Source organism: Dasypus novemcinctus, chromosome X (assembly GCF_030445035.2).
Source record: "Dasypus novemcinctus isolate mDasNov1 chromosome X, mDasNov1.1.hap2, whole genome shotgun sequence".
Lineage (NCBI taxonomy): Eukaryota > Metazoa > Chordata > Mammalia > Cingulata > Dasypodidae > Dasypus > Dasypus novemcinctus.
The window spans coordinates 64,036,128-64,062,930 of NC_080704.1; the positions used below are offsets into that span (position 1 = coordinate 64,036,128).

Below are 26,803 nucleotides of genomic sequence, written 5' to 3' on the forward strand. Positions count from 1 at the left end.
TATAATGTTATCCTTACAAGAGACCAAGCTAGGTTAGCTAATGTAATTTGCATTTTACAGACAGAAAGTATGAGGTCAGAGAGATGGCATGGACTTGTCCAAGGCAAACAGGAACTGTGTAATGGAGCTGGGAGAATTTAACCCAAATTTTCTACCTCCCAGTCAAGGGCTTCTTCTGCTGGAGCACATTCACTGCTGACTCATAAATGTATATATAAAATGTACATACGTGTGTCAGTATATATGCATTTGTGAAGATATTCTTAACACACACCATCTGTGATTAATAACATACCTACACACAGAAGAGTCAATCACAGCCTTTTGTGGTTACCATTATCATATCCCTGGCCTCACATTGTTATCACTGTTTCCCTCACTGGACATGAAGTGTCATGAGAACAGGACAATCCCAGCATCCATCATAGGACACACAAACTAAAAAAATATTTAAATATCCTGGTACCAGGACCCCTGCTCAAACAATGGGAAGTTCACAAAGTGAAAGGGACATGCTTCCCCAAATCCTAAACCCCCTCCCTTCTAGACCTTATCATGCATACTCATAACCCTAGAATTCTCTGTCCATATGGCCCAGAGTCTGCTTCAATTGCCCACATAAGCCTATTCCATTCTGTCATCCTGAGGGCAGGATATGTCACGGGAGTGTGCCTAGGCTCAGAGACGGCCAAAAGGTCATTTTTCTGGAGCATGGGAGTATATGTAGGTGTGATGTGGATGGAACTTCATCATATGATGGGATTATCAACATATATGTATTCAAGATACCTGGAAATTTAGAATGGACCCGGGAACAGGAAGTGAAGAGAGGACTGTGTATTTACTCTCCTCTCAGGCTCAACAAATGTTAAAGGTGAGACTGGATGAAAGAATAGCTGAAGAGGGGTTTCAGTGAGCAAGCATCAATGAATACACATACATACACATATACATTCATAAACAAACACACTCTTCCCTATTTCCTTGGCCCTTAGTCACATGGGAAAGAGTATGACATAACTTGAGAACTTTTAAACTCTCTTCCTTTGTTTGTTCATCACCACTCCAACATTTGTGGTATATCTGAATTTGTTCTCATGGCTACGCTGTCCTCTCTCACCTCTCTTTTTCTCTTTTCACTCCTTCTCCTTCTCTGCATACCTCCACACCCCAGTATGCCTATGCTTTGGCCAAATTCATTCAGTCCCAGGCTATCAGCTCACTGAAGGTGTGGACCAGCCACATGAAGAGGACCATCCAAACAGCTGAGGCCCTGGATGTCCCCTATGAGCAGTGGAAGGCCCTGAATGAGATTGATGCGGTGAGATGGAGGGGGTTGGATCTCCTAAAGCAGGGAGTCTTAACCCTTTTTTTGCCATGGATCCTTTTGCCAATCAGATGAAATGAATACTACTGTAATTTAATTTTTGCATGCATTCATAAGTGAAGGAAATGCTAGATTTCAGGTAGAGGTCAGAGAAAATAAAGATAATAAGTTGATTTTTTTTTTCAATTCAGGCTCACAGACCCCCTGAAATCTTTTTACAGACCACTTGGGAATCCATGGACCCCTGGTTAAGAACCTCTGTCCTAGAAGATGGGGGGGGTTGACTCTTGAATCATATCCTAGGTTGCTTTTGCTCTGGCAAAAGGAGCCCAATTAACTAAACAAGCATTCCTTACAGCTAACAACATGCCAAACAATATACTGTGCCTTGAGGATCCAGTGAAGGCAAGGACAGACAAGGTCCCTGCTTCATAGAGCCCAAAGTCAGACAGTAAACAGATTGTTGCATCTCAATGTGAAAAGCTGTTGTGGAGGGTGGAGTACAGGAACTGTGCAGATCCAGGAGGTAAGGGTGCTCCTTACCAGACTTAATGGTGGGAAATTTACAAGGAAAGCTTCCTGGAAGAAACTAGAGCTGGGATGAGAAGCAGCAAAATGGGTGGGGGCTGGGAGAATAAATTTAGTTCTAGAGACACAAAACAGCTCATTTGAAGTCCTAGAAGTGAGTAAGAGCATGGCATACTCAGGGAACTGAAGGAAAGACTAGCAGAGAGACTGGGACAGTGACAGTAAGGACTTTAAAGGGGGGAAGTGAAACTGGAAAGTAAGCCAAGTCACAATGCCCTAGAGTTAAGGGGTTTGGACCCTGCCCAAACAGGAATGCGAAGCCACTGACATGATCTAAATTAAGGAAGAGTAGTATTTTTTTATTTTTTGTCTTTATTTATTTTTTTAATATTACATTAAAAAATTATGAGGTCCCCATATACCCCCCACCCCTCTCACCTCACTCCTCCCCCCATAACAACAATCTCCTGCATCATCATGAGACATTCATTGCATTTGGTGAATACATCTCTGAGCACCCCTGCACCTCATGGTCAATGGTCCACATCAAAGGATGTAATCCATATTTTTATAAAAAGTCCACTCTGGCCACTGTGTGGAGAAGGCAAGATTATGCAAGTAGATCATTAAGGAGAGGGCTGCATTAGTCCAGGCAAGTGGTCAGGGTATATTGTACTGGAATAGTAGAATTGGAGGTGGAATGAAGAAGAACTTGGGGAATATTTCAAAGGCAGATAGATGATAGGTGAAGCTATGGGTACACAGAAGTTGGGGCAGAGTACCCAACCCAGCCAAAATCTGCCTGGAGGAACTGATGTCCAGCTGAGGTCTCAGGGTTTGAGTTTCAGTGATCCAGGTAGGGAGGATAAGGAATAGGACTCTAGGCAGAGAACAGCAAAAATACAGAGAGTATTGTGTGCATGTGTGTGTGGAACTGCTAAGGTTGTGGCCATGGGGATGGAGAGGGAAAAACAAAAGAAAAATTTTGAGAAAGATTTAGGTAGCAGAATCTAAGGAATGGGCAATAGGAGGTGCAAAGGGTTGGTAGTGCAAAGCTATGTGTGAGCTGGAGTGGGGGATCAGTTCTTCACCCTTGAGGAGAGTCTGGTAAGTAGGCTCAGGAGACAAAAACCAGAGGTCACTGCTCCCCTATAGAAAGGAATCATTGAAATCTATACACCCAGAAGGAAACCTTAAAACCCAACATCTTTCCACCATGTGCAGCAGACACCTCAGTTATGGGGATTTCTCGGTGAACTTGGGAAGCTTTCATGTGCTCCTGAGGAATTCATTCTCTGAGCCCACAATTCTTTCATTCAATGCTGAGAGTATATCTTCCCAAGGCCCACACTAAAGCCTTTAGGAATTTACTAATTGCTCTCTGAAATGTTTGTGGAAACCTGTTTTTCATCTGCCAGAGGTCACAGAGTAGAAATCGGGGCAGGAGATACTGTAAATACTATAAAATGGTAGGGCACTGCCGTGGATGTACACACACACACATGTATTTGAAAGAACAGTCACAAACACCTGCCACATGTATGCTTACACTGACACATATACAGGTCATAGACACATGGACCCACTAGTAAGACACAGGCACCCTCAGACACATCTACCAACACATCTACAACATACATGCACACACATAAAAACCATAGGCACACAGACATATGCACATAGACATGTGAAGACATACCATAGGCACACATACACTCTTTACATGTATATAAATTATTTTGACATGGAAAGGCATACCACAGACATGTACACTGTATACATACACAGACTCAAGAACATTCGCACAAATACACAGAGACTTCTGACAGGCATGCACTCTACACAGAGCCACTGATAGATATACACCCTAGAGACATAAACAGGGACACTGACAGTTACACATGCCACAGACACACTGAGACCTATATGGACAGATATACCACAGGAATACCCATATGAGCACATACTCAGATGATCAGACACACTTTACACACACAGTCACCACACAAATACACTACACATGCTGCCAAGACAAATATATACACAAACACAAGGCATACCACATACCACAGATATACATCATAAATGCATTGGGCACATATCTGCAGTCACTAATAATTATATATATTTATAAAAGTATATATATATATATATATGCAATGTATAACTACAAATCTGCAGAGACAATCATAGAAAAACACCACATATATCCACCATACTCTCAAATGGAACATCTATAGATACATACACTCACTTTCATATCCGCACAGCCACACATTTCTCACACACACACACTCACATACAATAGGCACAAACCTAGAGTTGTGTTCACAGAGACCCAAATGCTCACATGGTAGTGTTCCAAAATAAATGGTCCCAAAACCCTGGTAAAGACTTTTGGAGTTCACCATGTGAATATATTTGTCTCAGGGTGTCTGTGAAGAGATGACCTATGAGGAAATCCAGGAACACTACCCTGAAGAGTTTGCACTACGGGACCAAGATAAATACCGTTACCGCTACCCCAAGGGAGAGGTAAGATTTGGATGGGTGGCCTGATTCCTAGGACTCCTCCCCAGTTTCCCCATTCCAACTGCCAGTATCCCAAAATTTCCCAGACAGCTTAAGAAACAGGATAAAGCTATCTTGCAGCAGCTTCTATCCCATGAGACACATGATTATCTGGCCCTTGGCTATCTTATATTCCCAGCTATAAATAACAGATTCCTCTTTTTAAAAAGCTACATATTTTTCTTTTCTGCTTTCAGAAGGGCCCACTTTATCCTAGGTCTTGTCTCTGGTATCTCTTCATTGAAGACACTTAAAGTAGTTCAAAGTACTCTAATTTCCTGATGTTGTTTTGCCAAGTTACTGGATGCTTCAACCTCTCTGGACACTTGGTTGGAGTCCCAAGGGACATTGGCTAACAGTTTATCCAACTGCTTTGTCTCCAAATGAACCAGACTGTCAGTTCCCTATCCCCTTATGGGGCAAATCCAACCTCAACCTAGCCTCCATTTAGAACATTTATTTGTCATACTCCATTTCTGATAAAAATTTCTAATAACAAGTACTAGAAAAGCAAGATACCTGGGAAGATAGAATAATAGATATCCTGTTCATTTACAAACACTTTCACATATCTATCTTCATTCTAAGAAATGGCATTATAAAGTCAGTCTTAATTTGCCCTCATTTTATTTCATATATTTTGAGACTATGTTAATTATAGGCATACAATTTTTAAAAAATTTTATCTACTTAATGAATTATACATTTGATTTTGTAGGGACATAATCTTTTTTCACTTAATAATGCTTTTTGCCTAAAATTGTATTTTATATAATATGCAAGATTTCTTCTGGTTAGTATTTGTGTAGTTTGTCTTCATCTATTCATTTATGTTCAAATTCTCTGTATATTTTTGTTTTTTATCTCTTGAAAATAGTTTATAGTTGGATTTTGTTGTTTTTACTCCCAACTGAAAATATTTATTTTTTGAATGGTTAATTTGGTCCATTTGCTATCATTGTAATTCCTGATTTAACTTAGTTTATTTCTATTATCTTGTTTTAAGCTGTTTTAATTTTTTCTCTTTTCATATCTTCTTTAGGATTGAAAGAGTTGCACACCCATATATAAGTTTTATGCTCTGTGTCAATTCATTTAGAGATTACCCTTAATGTTTTTATATGTATGATTAACACAGTTTAAAATCAATCCTTATTTCTACCCTTCTAAAAATTATAAATTTTAAAATGCTGGTCACTTCTTTTCCTAACTTTCATATTAATTGTTGATTTCTATTTTATTTCAAATTTAAATTTTAACATCCAAATGAGTTATTACTGTTGCTGCTATCATTATTTTATACAGGCAATGTTTATTTAGATTTAACCACATGTTTAACAAATCCTTTGATAATTCTTTCTTCTTAGCATCTGAAGCCTTCCTTCAGGATTCAATTTTTATCTTCCTTTAGAAGTTTCTTTAGTGAGGATCTGTTAGTAGTAAACTCATCCTTTTTTCCTAAAATAAAGCAACCCTCAAACTTGAGTGATACTTTGGTTGGGTATAAAACTCTAGGTCAACAATTGTTTACTATCAGCACTTTGAAGATACTGCCCTCATTATCTTCTGTCTTCTAATACAGCTATGAATTTTCCTGTCAGTCCAATTACTGTTCCTTTTATCTCTGGCTGCTTTTTTTCAAAAATAAAATTTATTGAAGTATATCATTCATATATGAATATACATAAACAATATATTTTTAAATTTGTGAATTTACAAAAAAAACATGCATGTCATATGAGGCTCCCATACATCTTGCAACCACCAACACTTTTTATTGTTGTGAAACAATTGTTACAAAGCATTGTCAAAATATAACTACTAACTATAGTCTATAATTTACATTTGATGTTTTTTCCTAAAGCACCCAATTATTAACAGTCTATATTAGTATTATGTATTTGTTATCATTCATGAGAAAACAGTCTCATATTTGTTCTGTTAACTGCACTCCATCATCCACCACAGGATTCCCTCTGTTATACAATTCTGTGCTTTGTACCATCCATTCAAAGTCTGTACTCAGTGGCTCTCATTCAAAGAATTGTGCTGTCATCACCTCAGCCAATTTCAGAACATTTTCATTAGTCCAAAAGGGAAAATCCCATGCCCCCTTATAAGCTCTATTTTTGTCCTTTAGTATTGAAAAAATATCTTCTTGCCATTGCTGATAAATGTTACAATATTACTGTTAACTATTGTCCATAAGTTACATTAGTTATAATTTTTCTGTTTATCACCATTTTCTTTGCACTTTTTAAAAGAGCATTCTTATATTTATGCTATTAACCACAATCTTCATCCACTACCAAAATCATTGTTATACATTCCCTATATTATTCTCTTGTTTCCTTTCAATTGACATTTATGTCCACAGATTACCCTTTTCAGCAACAATCACATTTATATATCAGCAGTGTTAGTTATACTCACTATAATGTGTTGCCATCAACTCTATTCATTTCCACACTTTTACATTAATCTTATTAATAATGCTACATACATTAAGCATCACCTCCCATTCTCAACCCACATTCTATTTCCTAGTAACTTATACTCTAGAGTTTACCTCCATGAGTTTACTCATCATATTTAGTTCATATTAGTGAGACTATATAATATCTGCCCTTTTGTGTCTGGTTTAATTTATTCAACATAATATCCTCTAGGTTCATCCTTGTTGTCATATGCATTCTGATCTCACGTCTTCTTACAGTTGAATAGTTATTCCATTCATCAATTGATAAACACTTGGGCCAGTTCCATATTTTAGCAATTGTGAATAATGCTGCTATGAACTTAGGTGTGCAAATGTCACTTCACATCCTTGCTTTCCATTCTTTTGAATATATTCCTAGTAATGGGATTGCTGGATCATATGGCAGTTCTATACTCATGTCCTTGAGGTACTGCCAAATTCTCTTTCAGAAAGGCTGCACCATTCTGCATTCCTACCAACATTGAAGGAATGTTCCGGTTTCTCCACATACTTTTCAGCATTTGTAGTTTTCTGTTTTCTAGTAACGACAATTCTATAATGTATGAAATGGTATCTCATTTTAGTTTTGATCTTCATTTTCCCAATAGCTAGTGATGTTGAGCTTTTTTTTTTCATGGCCTTTTTGGCCATTTGTTTTTCCTCTTTGGAGAAATGTCTATTCAAGTCTTTTGCCAATTTATAAATTGGGCTGCATGTCTGACTGCTTTTAAGGTCTTCATGTGTTTGTTGCTCAAGTTTCATTCCGTTGTGTCTAGATTTTTTATCTCTTTTGATTTGATTTGCTTGAGAGTAGTTGACTTCCTGAATGGGAGGATAGGGATTCTTCAATTCTGGGAAATTCTCAGGCATCATAAGTTTAAATATTCATTTCTTGTATCCTTTCTTTATTTTCCTTCTGAAAATACAATTATGTGTGTGCTTGTCCTGCCTGTACCTTTCATGGCTCAACTTATCTTTCTTTATTTCCTATATCTTTGTATCTCGTTGTGGAATTCTAGGTAATTTCTTCAGATTTTTCTTCCAACTCACTCTTTCTTTTTTCTTTTTTTAATCTTTTCATTAATTAACTAATTAATTTATTTTTTTTATTTTATTTTTTTATTGACTTTGTAATAATATTACAGTAAAAATAATATATATATATGAGGTCCCATTCAAACCCACCCCCTCTCCCCACCCCCAGCAACACTCATTCCCATCATCATGACACATCCATTGCATTTGGTAAGTACATCTTTGGGCACCTCTGCACCTCATGGTCAATGGTCCACATCATGGCCCATACTCTCCCCCATTCCATCCAGTGGGCCCTGGGAGGATTTACAATGTCCGGTGATTGCCCCTGAAGCACCATCCAGGGCAGCTCCAAGTCCCAAAGACGCCTCCACCTCTCATCTCTTCCTGCCTTTCCCCATACCCATCAGCCACCATGTCCACTTTTCCCAATCCAATGCCACCTTTTCTATGTGGACATTGGATTGGTTGTGTCCATTGCACCTCTATGTCAAGAGAAGGCTCAGATTCCACATGGATGCTGGATGCAATCCTCCCACTTTCAGTTGTAATCACTCTAGGCTCCACGGTGTGGTGGTTGTCCTTCTTCAACTCCATCTTAGCTGAGTGTGGTGAGTCCAATGAATCAGATTGTAGGTGCTGGAATCTGTTGAGGCTCAGGACCTGGCTATCACATTGTCAGTCCAGAGATTCAAATCCCCTAAATATATCTTAAACCCCAACACTAACTGCACCTCCAGCACATTAGCATGAAAGTCTTATGAAGAGAGATCCCATCTGAGTCCAGATTCATCACACATAAACACCATTTCCAAAGAGGGGCCATCTGACCTGGTAGTTAACGCCATCGGCCATGACCATAACTCCCATGGGTCTCTTTAGCCCTCGAAGGAACCGATATCTGGGGGTTGTATCTGCTTTATCTGTCTCTCAGACTCTGCTCAGTTGTGCATAAGGGCAATCCTTCTGACAGCCTCCAGACTCTTTTTTAGAGACTCGTAGCCATATAAACTCATTTCTCCTTTTCATTTCCCCCTTACATTAGGTCAAACAGCATTTTAAAGTCATGTTATTTTATGTAGACAGGGATATTCTGCTGATCCGCGTTGAACCTTCCATATAAGGTCATTTTCCAGTTGCATCATCAGTTGGTAGTTGATAGTGGTCCCTCGGTGCCAGGGAGGCTCATCCCCGGGTGTCATGTCCCACGCTGCGGGGAAGGCATTGCATTTACATGCTGAGTTTGGCTTCGAGACCGGCCACATTTGAGTAACATGAAGGCTGACAGGAGGAAATTCCCAGGCACAATGCTGCTCTAGGCCTTGTTCTTATTTCAGGCTTATCAGCTCACAAGCATAATCATCAGCGTCAGGGGCTCACTGTTGAACCCTCACTCCCTCCCGGTCCCCGCCGCTGCACCTGGGAAACTGTCGCTGCTCCCCTAGGGACCACGAGAGAGCACCACTGGCCAGGAACCCAGTACCCCCCCTACTGTGGTTTTTAATTATTGCCACTATGAGTATATCCAAACATTACCATGCACCCTGGACATATGTTCTGTACAGCTCCCTGTCAGCCATATATCACCTGTCAATGGTATCCTATACGAGTATCCCTCCATTGCCATTGTTTTTTTTTTTAAAGATTTATTTTTATTTATTTAATTCCCCTCCCCTCCCTTCCCCGGTTGTCTGTTTTCTGTGTCTTTTTGCTGCATCTTGTTTCTTGTTTCTTTGTCCGCTTCTGTTGTCATCAGCGGCACGGGAAGTGTGGGCGGCGCCATTCCTGGGCAGGCTGCTCCCTCCTTCATGCTGGACGACTCTCCTTATGGGTGCACTCCTTACGCGTGGGGCTTCCCTACGCGGGGGACACCCTGTGTGGCGCGGCACTCCTTGCGTGCATCAGCACTGCGCATGGGCCAGCTCCACACGGGACAAGGAGGCCCGGGGCTTGAACCGCGGGCCTCCCATGTAGTAGACGGACGCCCTAACCACTGGGCCAAAGTCCGTTTCCCTCTCCATTGCCATTGTTGAACCACTCTGTGATCCAGAACTCCCTGAAATTTGAAGCCCAATATAATGTCAGGGTCCCTTACTAGGAAATGGCATATAGCGATGGGTTTAAAGGTTAGATAAAGAATACATGTTGACTTGGAAAAAATTCTACATCCTATCTTTTTCTTTTTTTTTTTTCCCCCTAATTATTCAGCTTCTCTTCACAGGAGCCCTAGACCACAGCAATGCATATATATAATATACAGTACTCCCATACATCCTCCACAAAACCTTTTCCCTTCCACAGCGATACCCTTACATCCTATTCACATCATATTAACTTAACGTGATGTACAGAGTCTGAGACAATAGCTTTCTAACAAGGTGACATCTGTGCTTACATTGTGGTGCATACTTTAGTATACACAGTTTTTTACATTCTTAGTTATCCTATGTTTTACATTATGGTTTACATTATCTGTCTGTCACCTCCTATATGTTATGGTGTAATATTACATGTTTTATATCCATCCTTGTGTACTCTCACGAAACTCCTCTCTTACCCCCCATTTATATTGGTTCCACACACTTAACGTCCATTTTCCCTTCCACCTTGGTGCCCACAGTGACAGCCAACCTCCGTTTCCCGAGGAGCCACTTCCAGAGATAGGTGGAATAGTGTTCAGGGCCTAACTTGCTCAACTACCCCAATGCCCTGGGAGCCACCCTTTCTCACGAGGGATACAGTTCCCTCTATTTGATGGCATTAGTCCTCCCCAGGATGTGGGTCCACCCCCACTCTCACTACGTGGGTTTCTACCCCATGGTGTCACCCACTCTGGCAGAATGAGCATTTAGACATTCCCCAGGAACCCGTCCTGCATCAGACCCTCCCCTCCGAGTGTTCTAAACAGGTAACCCTCTTTATTATATTTTGATATGATTTTCTCGGCATTTTACTCTACACCAACACCTGACCCTCTCCTGTGTTCATATGCTACCTCTCCCTCCCCCCACTTTTGGGCAATGTTACCCATCCGCCCCTCCCCAGCCACCCTCAAACCCGCAAAGCCCCAACCAAAGGCAACCCCTTGCCCCCCTTTTATCTCTTCTTTGTGTTCATACTTACCACCATCTCGTCTTAAATTCCACCCCTGCAGACATCGGCTCACATCCTTCCTCCACCCTCCGATTTCCTGTAAGCCTATCGTTCAGTCTCTTGCTATCTAGGGCAGCTTGGTTATTTCATATCATTGAGGCCATGTAGTAGTTGTCCTTCAATGTCTGGGTTGCTTCACTCAACAAAAGGTTCTCAAGATTCATCCATGTTATCACATGTGTTTGTAGTGTGTTTGTTCTTACAGCCGAGTAGTATTCCATTGTGTGTATATACCACATTTTATTGATCCACTCATCTGTTGATGGGCATTTGGGTTGATTCCAACTTTTGGCGATAGTGAACAATGCTGCTATGAACATTGGTGTACATATATCAGTTTGTGTCCTTGTTTTCAGTTCTACTGGGTATATACCCAGCAGTGGTATTGCTGGGTCATATGGCAAATCTATGGCTAGTTTTTTGAGAAACCGCCATACTGTCCTCCAGAATGGTTGGATCCTTCTGCTTTCCCACCAGCAGTGGATGAGTGTTCCCCTTTCTTCACATCCTCTCCAGCACTTGTATTCTTCTGTTTTTTTCATAGCTGCCAATCTTATGGGTGTGAGATGGTATCTCATTGTGGTTTTGATTTGCATTTCCCTGATAGCTAGAGATTTGGAGCATTTTTTCATGTGCTTTTTTGCCATTTGTATTTCTTCTTTGGAGAAGTGTCTGTTTAAGTCTTTTACCCATTTTTTAAATGGGTTGTTTATCTTTTTATTTTCAAGATATAGGAGTTCTTTATATATGCAAGTTATAAGTTTCTTATCAGATATATGGTTGCCAAATATTTTCTCCCACTGTGTGGGCTCCCTTTTTACTTTCTTGACAAACTCCTTTGAGGTGCAGAAGGCTTTAATTTTGAGGAAGTCCCATTTATCTATCAGTTCTTTTGCTGCTCGTGCTTTGGGTGAGATATTCATAAATCCATTTCCTATTACAAGGTCCTGTAGATGTTTCCCTACACTGCTTTCTAAGGTTTTTATGGTCTTGGCTCTTATATTTAGGTCTTTGATCCATCTTGAGTTGATATTTGTATAAGGTGTGAGACGGTAATCCTCTTTCATTCTTCTACATATGACTATCCAGTTCTCCAGACACCATTTGTTGAATAGGCCACTCTCTCCCAGTTGAGAGGGTTTGGTGGCTTTATCGAATATTATGAGGCTGTATATGTGAGGTTCCATATCAGAGCTTTCAATTCGATTCCATTGGTCTATGTGTCTCTCCTTATGCCAATACCATGCTGTTTTCACCACCATAGCTTTGTAGTATGTTTTGAAGTCAGGTAGTGTGATTCCTCCAATTTCGTTTTTCTTTTTCAGTATGTCTTTGGCTATTCGGGATCTCTTTCCTTTCCAAATAAATTTCATAGTTAGTTTTTCTAGTTCCTTAAAGAAGGCTGTGTTGATTTTTATTGGGATTGCATTGAATGTGTAGATCAGTTTTGGTAGGATAGACATCTTATTAATGTTCAGTCTTCCTATCCATGAACAAGGAATAGTCTTCCATTTATTTAGGTCTTCTTTGATTTCCTTGAACAATCTTGTATAGTTCTCGGTGTGTGAGTTCTTTACTTCTTTAGTTAAATTTCTTCCTAAGTATTTGATTTTTTTATTTACTATTGTGAATGGTATTTGTTTCTTGATTTCCTCCTGATCTTGCTCATTATTGGTGTACAGAAATGCTACTGATTTTTGCGCATTGATCTTATAACCTGCGACTTTACTAAACTCATTTATGAGTTCTAGAATCTTCGTTGTAAATCTCTCAGGGTTTTCTATGTATAGGATCATGTCATCTGCAAATAATGAAATTTTGACTTCTTCCTTTCCAATTTGAATGCCTTTTGTTTCTGGTTCTTGCCTCAGTGCTCGAGCATGTACTTCTAAGACAATGTTAAATAGGAGCAGAGACAGTGGGCATCCTTGTCTTGTTCCTGAGTTTAGAGGGAAGGAGTCTAGGATTTCTCCATTGTAAACAGTATTGGCTTTAGGTTTTTCATATATACTCTTTATCATGTTCAAAAAATTTCCTTGTATTGCAATCTTTTGGAGTGTTTTTATCAAGAAAGGGTGCTGTATTTTGTCAAATGCTTTTTCTGCGTCAATAGATATAATCATGTGATTTTTTTCCTTCAATCTGTTTATATGGTGTATTACATTGATTGATTTTCTTATGTTGAACCATCCTTGCATACGTGGGATGAATCCCACTTGGTCGTGGTGTATAATTCGTTTAATGTGTTGTTGAATACGATTAGCAAGTATTTTGTTAAGTATTTTTGCGTCTAGGTTCATTAGAGAAATTGGTCTGTAATTTTCCTTTCTTGTGATGTCTTTGTTTGGCTTTGGTACTAGGGTAATGTTGGCATCATAGAAGGAGTTGGGTAATGTTCTTTCCGTTTCGATGTTTTGGAATAGTTTCAGCAGGATTGGTGTCAGTTCTTTCCGGAATGTTTTGTAGAATTCACCTGTGAAGCCATCTGGCCCTGGGCTCTTCTTAGTTGGGAGATTTTTAATAACTGATTCCATCTCTCTGCTTGTGATTGGTTTGTTAAGATCATCAATTTCTTCTTTTGTCAATATGGGCTGCTTATGTGTTTCTAGGAATTTGTCCATTTCCTCTAGATTGTCATTTTTGTTGGAATATAGTTTTTCAAATATCCTCTTATGATAGTCTTTATTTCTGTGGGGTCAGTGGTGATATTGTCTTTCTCATTTCTTATTTTGTGTATTTGCATCTTCTCTCTTTTTTTCTTTGTTAGTCTCGCTAAAGGTTTGTCAATTTTGTTGATCTTCTCAAAAAACCAGCTCTTGGTCTTGTTTATCTTTTCAAGTGCTTTCTTATTTTCTATTTCATTTAGTTCTGCTCTTATCTTTGTTATTTCCTTCCTTCTTCTTCCTGTTGGGTTACTTTGTTGTTGTTTTTCTAATTCCTTCAAATGTGCAGTTAGCTCTTCAATTTTTGCTCTTTCTTCTTTTTTGATATATGAATTTATGGCTATAAATTTCCCTGTCAGTACTGCTTTTGGTGCATCCCATAAATTTTGGTATGTTGTGTTATCATTATCATTTGATTCAAGGCAGTCATTGATTTCTTTTGAGATTTCCTCTTTGACCCACTGTTTTTCTAAGAGTGTGCTGTTTAATTTCCAAATCGTGGTGTGAAATCTGGGCATCTGTCCCTTGCAAATTTCCAGCTTGACTCCACTGTGGTCAGAGATATTGTTTTGTATGATTTCAATCTTTCTGAATTCATTCAGGCTTTCTTTGTGGCCTAGCATATGCTCTATCTTGGAGAATATCCATGTGCACTTGAGAAAAATGTATATCCTGCTGTGTTTGGGTGTAGCAATCTATATATGTCTATTAGATCCAGCTCCTCTAATACACTGTTCAGATGATTTGTTTCTTTGGTGATTCTCTTTTGAGATGCTCTGTCCAGAGTTGATAGTGGTGTATTAAAATCCCCCACTATAATTGTAGATGTATCTATTGTTTCACTTAGTTTTTCCAGCGTTTGCCTTACGTATTTAGAGGCACCCTTGTTAGGGGCATAAATATTTATGATTGTTTGATTTTCTTGATAGATTGTCCCTTTCACTAAAATGTAGTATCCTCCTTTGTCTCTCACAATTGTTTCACATTTAAAGTCTATTTTGTCTGATATTAATATAGCTACTCCTGCCTTTTTTTGGTTGTTGTTAGCTTGTATGATTGTTTTCCAGCCATTCACTTTCAATCTCCATGCGTCTCTGGGTTTAAGATGTGTCTCTTGTAGACAGCATACGGATGGGTCATATTTCTTTATCCAATGTCCCAGTCTGAATCTTTTGATAGGTGAGTTTAATCCGTTGACATTCAGTGTTATTACTTTCAAGGAATTATTTGTGTTAGCCATATTTTGATTGGATTTGTGTTTGTCATATTTTGTTTGTTTGTTTGTTTGTTTGTCTTTTTGTTGTTGTTGTTGGTCTTATACTCTCCTCCAACTTTGCCTTTCCTGTTTTTTCCTTTCTTCCTGCAGAACTCCCTTTAGAATTTCTTGAAGGGGAGGTTTCTTGTTGGTATACTCTTTCAGTTTCTGTTTGTCTGTGAATATTTTGAACTCTCCATCATGTTTGAATGCTAGTTTAGCTGGATAGAGTATTCTTGGTTGGAAATTTTTTTTCCTTTAATACCTTGACTATATCATACCACTGCCTTCTTGCCTCCATGGTTTCAGAAGAGAAATCAGCACTTAATCTAATTGAGCTTCCCTTTTATGTGTTGGTTTTCTTTTCTCTTGCTGCTTTTAGGATTTTCTCTTTGTCTTGAGCATTGGATAATTTGACAAGTATATGTCTTGGGGTGGGCCTGTTGGGGTTTATGACTAGTGGAGTGTGCTGTGCTTCTTGGATATGCACATCTGTCTCTTTCAGTAGATTTGGGAAGTTTTCAGCCATTATTTCCTGCAACACTCCTTCTGACCCCTTTCCCTTCTCTTCACCTTCTGGCATGCCTATAATACATATGTTTGAGCGTTTTGCATTGTCATTCAGGTCCCTAAGTCCTAACTGGATTTTTTCTATCTTCTTATTTACCCCTTCTACTATCTGATTGATTTCTGATGTACTGTCTTCCACATCACTAATTCTCTGCTCTGTCTCTTCTAGTCTGCTGAGATTTGCTGCAAGTGTATTTTTGATTTCTTTAACTGTGGTGTTCATTCCCATCATATCTGTTATGTTTTTGCGTATGTCTGCAATTTCCCCTCTAAGTGATGTCTTCATGTTGTTAACCTCTTTCATTACTTCGTCAAATTTGTCGGTGATAAATGTTCTGAGATCTTTCATTGCTTGTGCAAAGTTTTGCTCCCCTTCGTGATTTTTGGTTTGTTGAATGGATCCAGCCATGTTTTCCTGATTACTGGTTTGGTTTGTAGATTTTTGTTGCTTTCTGGTCGGATTTTATATTGACGGATTTAATCAGTTCCTTAGCTTCTTTGTCTACTCTTGGAGGTTAATTAGAACTCACTCTTTCTTAAATAGTATCTGATATGTTGTTAACTCTAACCATTGAGGTTTTTTTTTTAAATTTTAATGAATGCACTTTTCATTTCTAGAAATTCTATTTGGTTCATTTTTAAAATCTACCTCACATATCTGATATCATCTCGTTTCATCCTTATATTTTTTAAATTAGAGCAGTTGTAGATTTACAGAAATATCATGCAGAAAGTACACAGTTCCCATACAACTCTCTCTCATACAGTGTCTCATTATTTTGTATTAATGTGTAATCTTTGTTACAATTGGTGAAGCAATATTACTATAATTACAATATTAACCATAGCCTATAGTCTACATTAGGGTTCACTCTTTGTGTTGTATAGTTCTATGTATTTTCCACTGTTAAATTACATACAACCTAAAATTTCCAATATTATCCACTTTCAAATATACAATTCAGTGCTGTTAATTTCATTCACAAAGTTGTGCTTCCATCACCATCATCCATTACCAAAAAACTCCCTCCCCAGATAAACTCTGTACCAATTAAATATTATATTCCCATTACCCCTCACCACCTGGCTCCTAGTAACATATATGATAGCTTCTGACTTTATGAATATGCTGTATTCTAATTATTTCATATAATTGAGATCATAAAATATTTGTCCTTTTCTGTCTGACTTACTTCACTCAACATGATGTCTTCAAGGTTCATCCATGTTGTGGCATGCATCAGAGCATCTTTACTTTTTATGGCTGAATATTATTCCATTGTATGTATATACCACATTTGTTTATCCATTCATCAGTTGATGGATGCTTGGTTTATATCAACCTTTCAACAACTGCGAATAATGCCACCATGAATATGAGTGTGCAAATATGTGTTCAAATCCCTGCTCTCAGTTCTTTTGGGTAAAATCTAAAGGTGGGATTACTGTGTCATATGGTAATTCTATGCTTAACTTTCTATGGAATTGCCAAACTGTTTTCCAAAGTCCCTGCACAATTTTACATGGCCACTGTGGCAATTTGGTATTGTTTATGAATTCCAAAAATATATATTAGTTTGTGTTTGTAACTTGGTCTGTTCCTATGGGTATATTAGGTTGTATTAGACTTGGGGGTTTCACTTTTACTTTATTAAGTCAAGATTAGGGATTTTATTTTTTTTAAAGACTTATTTATTTCTTCCCCCTCCCCTCCACCCTGGCCCCTGTTGTTTGTTCTCTGTGTCTATTTGCTGCGTCTTCTTCTTTATCCGCTTCTGTTGTCATTTGCACAGGAATCTGTTTCTTTTTGTTGCATCATCTTGTTCATGTCACCTCTCCTTCTGGGCAGCACCATTCTTAGGCAGGCTGCACTTTCTTTCACGCTGGGCGGCTCTCCTTGTGGAATGCACTCCTGTGTGGGAGGGCACTCCTTGCATGCATCAGCACTGTGCATGGACCAGCTCCACACGGGTCAAGGAGGCCCGGGGTTTGAACCGCGGACCTCCCATGTGGTAGACGGATGCCCTAACCACTGGGCCAATTCCGCTTCCCTAGGGATTTTATTTGACCACATCATTAGTGTGACTGATTCTGGAAATCAAGTCACCAGACCATAGTTAATTTGAGGCCTCCATGCTAATCCAACAAACTTTTTGAGAGAGCTCTATGAACAAATCCACTGTCAACTTGGACTAAAAGGCACATGTAGGACAAAGCTGGAAGGGAAAACAGATTTAAGAGAAAAACCATGGAATCTGAGATCTGGAATTAAGATATCTCTTTGGGCTAGGAGAGGAACCCCATCCATGTGTACAGAGAGGGTGAGTTTGCCCAGGCAGTTGAAGAGGGCAGATGTTCCTGCCTGCTGTTCAGGGAGAATTTTGCCACCCCAGGGTACAGGAAGGGTGGAGCACATTCCTGAAGGGTTAGGGAGGATAAGATCAATACCCCAAAGGTCAGAGAGGGGTGGGGCTGTCCCCCATGAATTAGGGAAGTCAAGGTCACCAACTCATTTTTCTGAGAGGGTCGGGCCAATTGGCCAAAGATTAGGGAGGAAGTTGCCTTCACCTCACTGTACTAGAGGGGTTAAGACTCTACCCCAGAGATTGGGGAAGGTGTAGTCATCACCCCAATGTTCTTGGAGGTTGAGGTCTGAAGCTCAGTCACCCCAGATGCTTGATGAGGGTGGAACCAAGAAAATGGCCATTGGGCAAGCCTGTGGATAGGGTGGGCTTCCATGAAGCCCCAGGGAGAAGAAACCATTATCTAAAAATGACTCTTAGACTTTGGAATCCAATGACGTATGCCCTGCAAGGTTATGGAATTGTAGGGGACCCATGACTCGTATTTCCTTCCCAATTTCTTCTTACAGTAATACAAATGTTTATCTTTTGTCTGCCCCTTTGTATATTGGAAGCAGATAAATGGTATTGTAAGTTTCAGAGGTCTACAGTCAAATGAGGCTTTGCCCCAAGACAAACTGTATTTCTTTAAACTGATTGTGATATGATTTTGTACTTAGCATTGTTAGTGATTTAAGTGTTGTTGTTTTTAATATTGTAATGTATTTTTGGAATTCAAAGGGTGGAGTATGGCAGTTTGGTATTGTTTATGAATTCCAAAAATAGATATTGGATTGTGTTTGTAAATTGCTCTGTTCCTCTGGGTGTATTAAATTGTATTAGACACAGAGGTTTCACTTTTACTTTATTAAATCAAGATTAGGGCTGGGAAGTGGATGTGGCTCAACAGATAGAGCATCTGCCTACCATACAGGAGGACCAAGGGTTCGATACCCAGGGCCTCCTGGCCCATGTGATGAGCTGGCTCATGCACAGTGCTGCTGCATGCAAGGAGTGCCAGCCCATGCAGGGATGCCCCCACATAAGGGTGCCCCCCCATGCAAGGAATGGCCCCTGCACAAAGAGAGCTACCCCATGTGAAACCAAAGCCCACCCAGGACTGGTGCCACACACATGGAGAGCTGACACAGTAAGATGATGCAACAAAAAGAGACACAGTTTCCCTAGTACCCCCTGATGAAAATACAATTGGACGCAGAAGAATACACAGTGGGTGGACACAGAGAGCAGACAATGGGGAGAGGAAGGGATAAATAAATAAATAAACCTTTTTTGAAAAAGAGGATTAGGGCTTTTATTTGACCACGTCATTAGGGCAATTCAATTTGCGTCCCCATCTACAGCTATGAGCTATATAAATGGATCCACAATCAAAGAGAGGGTAGTAAGCACACAGAGAAGGTGAACATACAGAGTTGAATTTTGCTGCTGGAGCCCTGAGGAAAGAGCCAAGCTGTTTGCTTCATAGTTTACAGCTCACCTTGTAGAGAGAGCAAAGCAGCTGAGCCCAGAAAGAGACCAGCCCTGGGAAGAGAGATGAGCTTTATGCTAGTCTACAGCTGAGACTGGAAGAAGCTGGGATCATGGACCCTTAAAAGGAAGAGGAAGGCTTCACTCTCACAGAGACTGGCAGCCATCTTGCTCCAACACATGGCAACAGAGTTTGATGAGCGAAGTAACTTACCCTTCCTGGCCTTGTGACTGTAAGCTTCTACCTCAAATAAATACCCTTTATAAAAGCCAACAGATTTCTGGTACTTTGCATCAGCACCCTTTGGCAGACCAATACACCCACCAACAATGTATGAGATTACTTATTTCCCCATATTTTTGCCGACACTTGCTAGTTCCCACTTTTTTAATAACAGTCCTTCTGGTGGGTATGAAACAGTATCTCCTTGTGGTTTTGACTTACATTTCCCTGGTGGCTAATGAAATTGAGAATCATTTCATTTGCTTATTGTCTATTTATTTATTTTTTATTGACTTTGTAATATTACATTAAAATATATATATATGAGGTCCCATTGAACCCTACCACCCCCACCCCACCTCTCCCCCCCCAGCAACACTCCCTCCCATCATCATGACACAGCCATTGCATTTGGCAATTACATCTCTGGGCACCCCCGCACCCCATGGTCAACGGTCCACACCATGGCCCACACTCTCCCCCATTCCATCCAGTGGGCCCTGTGAGGATTTACAATGTCCGGTGATTGCCCCTGAAGCACCATCCAGGGCAACTCTATGTCCCAAAGACGCCTCCGCCTCTCATCTCTTCCTGCCTTTCCCCATACCCATCAGCCATCATGTCCACTTTTCTCAATCCAATGCCACCTTTTCTTTGTGGACATTGGATTGGTTGTGTCCATTGCACCTCTATGTCAAGAGGAGGCTCAGATTCCACATGGATGCTGGATGCAATCCTCCCATTTTCAGTTGTAATCACTCTAGGCTCCATGGTGTGGTGGTTGTCCTTCTTCAACTCCATCTTAGCTGAGTGTGGTGAGCCCAATAAGTCAGATTGTAGGTGCTGGAGTCTGTTGAGGCTCAGGACCTGGCTATCACATTGTCAGTCCAGAGATTCAAATCCCCTAAATATATCTTAAACCCCGACACTAACTGCACCTCCAGCACATTAGCATGAAAGTCTTATGAAGAGAGATCCCATCTGAGTCCAGATTCATCACACATAAACACCAGTTCCAAAGAGGGGCCATCTGACCTGGTAGTTAACCCCATCGGCCATGACCATAACTCCCATGGGTCTCTTTAGCCCTCGAAGGAACCGATATCTGGGGGTTGTATCTGCTTTATCTGTCTCTCAGACTCTGCTCAGTTGTGCATAGGGGCAATCCTTCTGCCAGCCTCCAGACTCTTTTTTAGAGACTCGTAGCCATATAAACTCATTTCTCCTTTCCATTTCCCCCTTACATTAGGTCAAACAGCATTTTAAAGTCGTGTTATTTTATGTAGACAGGGATATTCCGCTGATCCGCGTTGAACCTTCCGTATAAGGTCATTTTCCAGTTGCATCATCAGTTGGTAGTTGATAGTGGTCCCTCGGTGCCAGGGAGGCTCATCCCCGGGTGTCATGTCCCACGCTGGGGGGAAGGTATTGCATTTACATGCTGAGTTTGGCTTCGAGACTGGCCACATTTGAGTAACATGAAGGCTGACAGGAGGAAATTCCCAGGCACAATGCTGCTCTAGGCCTTGTTCTTATTTTAGGCTTATCAGCTCACAAGCATAGTCATTAGTGTCATGGGCTCACTGTTGAACCCTCACTCCCTCCCGGTCCCCGCCGCTGCACCTGGGAGACTGTCGCTGCTCCCCTAGGGACCACGACAGAGCACCACTGGCCAGGAACCCAGTACCCCCCCTGCTGCAGTTTTTAATTGTTGCCACTATGAGTATATCCAAACATTGCCATGCACCCTGGACATATGTTCTGTACAGCTCCCTGTCAGCCATATATCCCCTGTCAATGGTATCCCATACCAGTATTCCTCCATTGCCTTTGTTGAACCACTCTGTGATCCAGAACTCCCTGAAATTTGAAGCCCAATATAATGTCAGGGTCCCTTACTAGGAAATGGCATATAGCGATGGGTTTAAAGGTTATATAAAGAATACGTGTTACTGGGTGCAATGGATGTCTCACGATGATGGGAGAGAGTGTTGCTGTGGGGGGAGTGGGGGTGGGGGCGGTGGGGTTGATTGGGACCTCATATTTTTTGAATGTAATTCGTAAAAATAAATAATTTTGATCAAAAAAAAAAAGAATACGTGTTGACTTGGAAAAAATTCTACATCCTATCTTTCCCTCCCCCCCAATTATTGAGCTTCTTTTCACAGGAGCCCTAGACCACAGCAATGCATATATATAGTATACAGCACTCCCATACATCCACCACAAAATCTTTCCCTTCCAAAAAGGTTTTCTGGTGGATGTGTGGGAGTGCTGTATATTATATATATACATTGCTGTGGTCTAGGACTCCTGTGAAGAAAAGCTGAATAATTAGGGGGGGCGAAAAAAAAAAAAAAGAAAAAGAAAAAGATAGGATGTGGAATTTTTTCAAGTCAACATTCTTTATCTAAGTTCTTTATCTAACTTTATCCAAGTTCTTTATCTATCCTTTAAACCCATCGCTATATGCCATTCCCTAGTAAGGGACCATGACATTATATTGGGCTTCAAATTTCGGGGAGTTCTGGATCACAGAGTGTTTCAACAATGGCAATGGAGGGATACTGGTATGGGATACCAATGACAGGTGATATATGGCTGACAGGGAGCTGTACAGAACATATGTCCAAGGTGCATGGTAATGATTGGATATACTCATAGTGGCAACAATTAAAAACCACAGTAGGGGGGGTACTGGGTTCCTGGCCAGTGGTGCTCTGTTGTGGTCCCTAGGGGAGCAGCGACAGTCTCCCAGGTACAGTGGCGGGGACCGGGAGGGAGTGAGGGTTCAACAGTGAGCCCCTGATGCTAATGACTATGCTTGTGAGCTGATAAACCTAAAATAAGAACAAGGCCTAGAGCAACATTGTGCCTGGGAATTTCCTCCTGTCAGCCTTCATGTTACTCAAATGTGGCCAGTCTCGAAGCCAAACTCAGCATGTAAATGCAATGCCTTCCCCCCAGCGTGGGACATGACACCCGGGGATGAGCCTCCCTGGCAACGAGGGACCACTATCAACTACCAACTGATGATGCAACTGGAAAATGACCTTATACGGAAGGTTCAATGCGGATCAGCAGAATATCCATGTCTACATAAAATACCATGACTTTAAAATGCTGTTTGACCTAAAGTAAGGGGGAAATGGAAAGGAGAAATGAGTTTATATGGCTATGAGTTTCTAAAAAAGAGTCTGGAGGTTGGCAGAAGGATTGCCCTCATGCACAACTGAGAAGAGTCAGAGAGACAGATAAAGCAGATACAAACCCCAGATATTGGTTCCTCTGAGGGCTAAAGAGACCCATGGGAGTTATGGTCATGGCCGATGGGGTTAACTATCATGGCAGATGGCCCCTCTTTGGAAATGGTGTTTATGTGTGATGAATCTGGACTCAGATGGGATCTCCCTTCATAAGACTTTCATGCTAATGTGCTGGAGGTGCAGTTAATGTTGGGGTTTAAGATATATTTAGGGGATTTGAATCTCTGGACTGACAGTGTGATAGCCAGGTCCTGAGCCTCAACAGACTCCAGCACCTACAATCTGATCTATTGGACTTACCACACTCAGCTAAGATGGAGTTGAAGAAGGACAACCACCACACCATGGAGCCTAGAGTGATTACAACTGAAAATGGGAGGATTGCATCCAGCATCCATGTGGAATCTGAGCCTCCTCTTGACATAGAGGTGCAATGGACACAACCAACCCAATGTCCACATAGAGGAGGTGGCATTGGATTGGGAAAAGTGGACATGGTGGACGATGGGTATGGGGAAAGGCAGGAAGAGATGAGAGGTGGAGGTGTCTTTGGGACATGGAGCTGCCCTGGATGGTGCTTCAGAGGTAATCACCGGACATTGTAAATCCTCACAGGGCCCACTGGATGGAATGGAGGAGAGTATGGGCCATGATGTGAACCATTGTCTATGAGGTGCAGAGGTGCCCAAAGATGTACTTACCAAAAAAAAAAACAAAAAAAAAAAAACCTTTCCCTTCCACAGCGATACTCTTACACCCTATTCACATCATATTTACTTAACGTAAGGTACAGAGTCTGAGACAATAGCTTTCTAACAAGGTGACATCTGTGCTTACATTGTGGTGCATACTTTAGGATACACAGTTTTTTACATTCTTAGTTATCCTATGTTTTACATTATGGTTTACATTATCAGACTGTCATCTCCTATATGTTATGCTGTAATATTACATGTTTTATATCCATCCTTGTGTACTCTCACGAAACTCCTCTCTTACCCCCCATTTACCTTGGTTACACACATTTAACGTCCATTTTCCCTTCCACCTTGGTGCCCACAGTGACAGCCAGCCTCCGTTTCCCGAGGAGCCACTTCCAGATATAGATGGAATAGTGTTCAGGGTCTAACTTGCTCAACTGCCCCAATGCCCTGGGAGCCACCCTTTCTCTCAAGGGATACAGTTCCCTCTATTTGATGGCATTAGTCCTCCCCAGGATGTGGGTCCACCCCCACTCTCACTACTTGGGTTTCTACCCCATGGTGTCACCCACTCTGGCAGAATGAGCATTTAGACATTCCCCAGGAGTCCGTCCTGCATCAGACCCTCCCCTCCGAGCATTCTAAACAGGTAACCCTCTTTATTATATTTTGATATGATTTTCTCGGCATTTTACTCTCCACCAACACCTGACCCTCTCCTGTGTTCGTATGCTACCACTCCCTCCCCCCACTTTTGGGCAATGTTACCCATCCGCCCATCCCCAGCCTCCCTCAAACCCGCAAAGCCCCAACCAAAGGCAAACCCTGCCCCCCTTTTATCTCTTCTTTGTGTTCATACTTACCACCATCTCGTCTTAAATTCCACCCCTGTAGACATCGGCTCACATCCTTCCTCCACCCTCCGATTTCCTGTAAGCCTATCGTTCAGTCTCTTGATATCTAGGGCAGCTTGGTTATTTCAAATCATTGAGGTCATGTAGTATTTGTCCTTTAATGTCTGGGTTGCTTCACTCAACATAAGGTTCTCAAGATTCATCCATGTTATCACATGTGTTTGTAGTGTGTTTGTTCTTACAGCCGAGTAGTATTCCATTGTGTGTATACACCACATTTTATTGATCCACTCATCTGTTGATGGGCATTTGGGTTGATTCCAACTTTTGGCAATAGTGAACAATGCTGCTATGAACATTGGTGTACATATATCGGTTTGCGTCCTTGTTTTCAGTTCTGCTGGGTATATACCCAGCAGTGGTATTGCTGGGTCATATGGCAAATCTATGGCTAGTTTTTTGAGAAACCACCATACTGTCCTCCAGAATGGTTGGATCCTTCTGCTTTCCCACCAGCAGTGGATGAGTGTTCCCCTTTCTTCACATCCTCTCCAGCACTTGTATTCTTCTGTTTTTTTCATAGCTGCCAATCTTATGGGTGTAAGATGGTATCTCATTGTGGTTTTGATTTGCATTTCCCTGATAGCTAGAGATTTGGAACATTTTTTCATGTGCTTTTTTGCCATTTGTATTTCTTCTTTGGAGAAGTGTCTGTTTAAGTCTTTTTCCCATTTTTTAAATGGGTTGTTTATCTTTTTATTTTCAAGATATAGGAGTTCTTTATATATGCAAGTTATAAGTTTCTTATCAGATATATGGTTGCCAAATATTTTCTCCCACTGTGTGGGCTCCCTTTTTACTTTCTTGACAAATTCCTTTGAGGTGCAAAAGGCTTTAATTTTGAGGAAGTCCCATTTATCTATCAGTTCTTTTGCTGCTCGTGCTTTTGGTGAGATATTCATAAATCCATTACCTATTACAAGGTCCTGCAGATGTTTCCCTACACTGCTTTCTAAGGTTTTTATGGTCTTGGCTCTTATATTTAGGTCTTTGATCCATCTTGAGTTGATCTTTGTATAAGGTGTGAGATGGTAATCCTCTTTCATTCTTCTACATATGGCTATTCAGTTCTCCAGACACCATTTGTTGAATAGGCCACTCTCTCCCAGTTGAGAGGGTTTGGTGGCTTTATCGAATATTATGTGGCTATATATGTGAGGTTCTATATCAGAGCTTTCAATTCGATTCCATTGGTCTATGTGTCTCTCCTTATGCCAATACCATGCTGTTTTCACCACCGTAGCTTTGTAGTATTTTTTGAAGTCAGGTAGTGTGATTCCTCCAATTTTGTTTTTCTTTTTCAGTATGTCTTTGGCTATTCGGGATCTCTTTCCTTTCCAAATAAATTTCATAGTTAGTTTTTCTAGTTCCTTAAAGAAGGCTGTGTTGATTTTTATTGGGATTGCATTGAATGTGTAGATCAGTTTTGGTAGGATAGACATCTTAATAATGTTCAGTCTTCCTATCCATGAACAAGGAATAGTCTTCCATTTATTTAGGTCTTCTTTGATTTCCTTGAACAATCTTGTATAGTTCTCGGTGTATAAGTTCTTTACTTCTTTAGTTAAATTTATTCCTAAGTATTTGATTTTTTTATTTACTATTGTGAATGGTATTTGTTTCTTGATTTCCTCCTGATCTTGCTCATTATTGGTGTATAGAAATGCTACTGATTTTTGTGCATTGATCTTATAACCTGCAACTTTACTAAACTCATTTATGAGTTCTAGAATCTTTTTTGTAGATCTCTCAGGGTTTTCTATGTATAGGATCATGTCATCTGCAAATAATGACATTTTGACTTCTTCCTTTCCAATTTGAATGCCTTTTATTTCTGGCTCTTACCTCAGTGCCCGAGTAAGTACTTGTAAGACAATGTTAAATAGGAGTGGAGACAGTGGGCATCCTTGTCTTGTTCCTGAGTTTAGAGGGAAGGAGTCTAGAATTTCTCCATTGTACACAATATTGGCTTTAGATTTTTCATATATACTCTTTATCATGTTCAAAAAATTTCCTTGTATTCCAGTCTTTTGGAGTGTTTTTATCAAGAAAGGGTGCTGTATTTTGTCAAATGCTTTTTCTGCATCAATAGATATAATCCTGTGATTTTTTTCCTTCAATCTGTTTATATGGTGTATTACGTTGATTCATTTTTTTATGTTGAACCATCCTTGCATACCTGGGATGAATCCCACTTGGTCGTGGTGTATAATTCGTTTAATGTGTTGTTGAATACGATTAGCAAGTATTTTGTTAAGTATTTTTGCGTCTAGGTTCATTAGAGA

At 40.4% G+C, this 26,803-nt stretch overlaps 1 protein-coding gene across 12 annotated transcripts in view; it reads left to right on the forward strand.

Moving 5' to 3' along the window:
- The window catches only part of PFKFB1 (6-phosphofructo-2-kinase/fructose-2,6-biphosphatase 1), a 124,499-nt gene that overhangs the window by 84,774 nt on the left and 12,922 nt on the right, over nt 1-26,803 (forward strand). For 8 of the 12 annotated variants that reach the window (XM_058291516.2, XM_058291521.2, XM_058291523.2 and 5 more), the window contains 2 exons: nt 1,175-1,321; nt 4,286-4,390. In XM_058291516.2, the coding sequence (XP_058147499.1) occupies nt 1,175-1,321; nt 4,286-4,390 (252 nt within the window). Of the gene's footprint in view, nt 1-1,174; nt 1,322-4,285; nt 4,391-5,468; nt 6,070-19,412; nt 19,893-26,803 lie in introns of those variants that run through there. The other 4 variants (XM_071213130.1, XM_058291524.2, XM_058291515.2 and 1 more) reach the window with 4 other exon arrangements.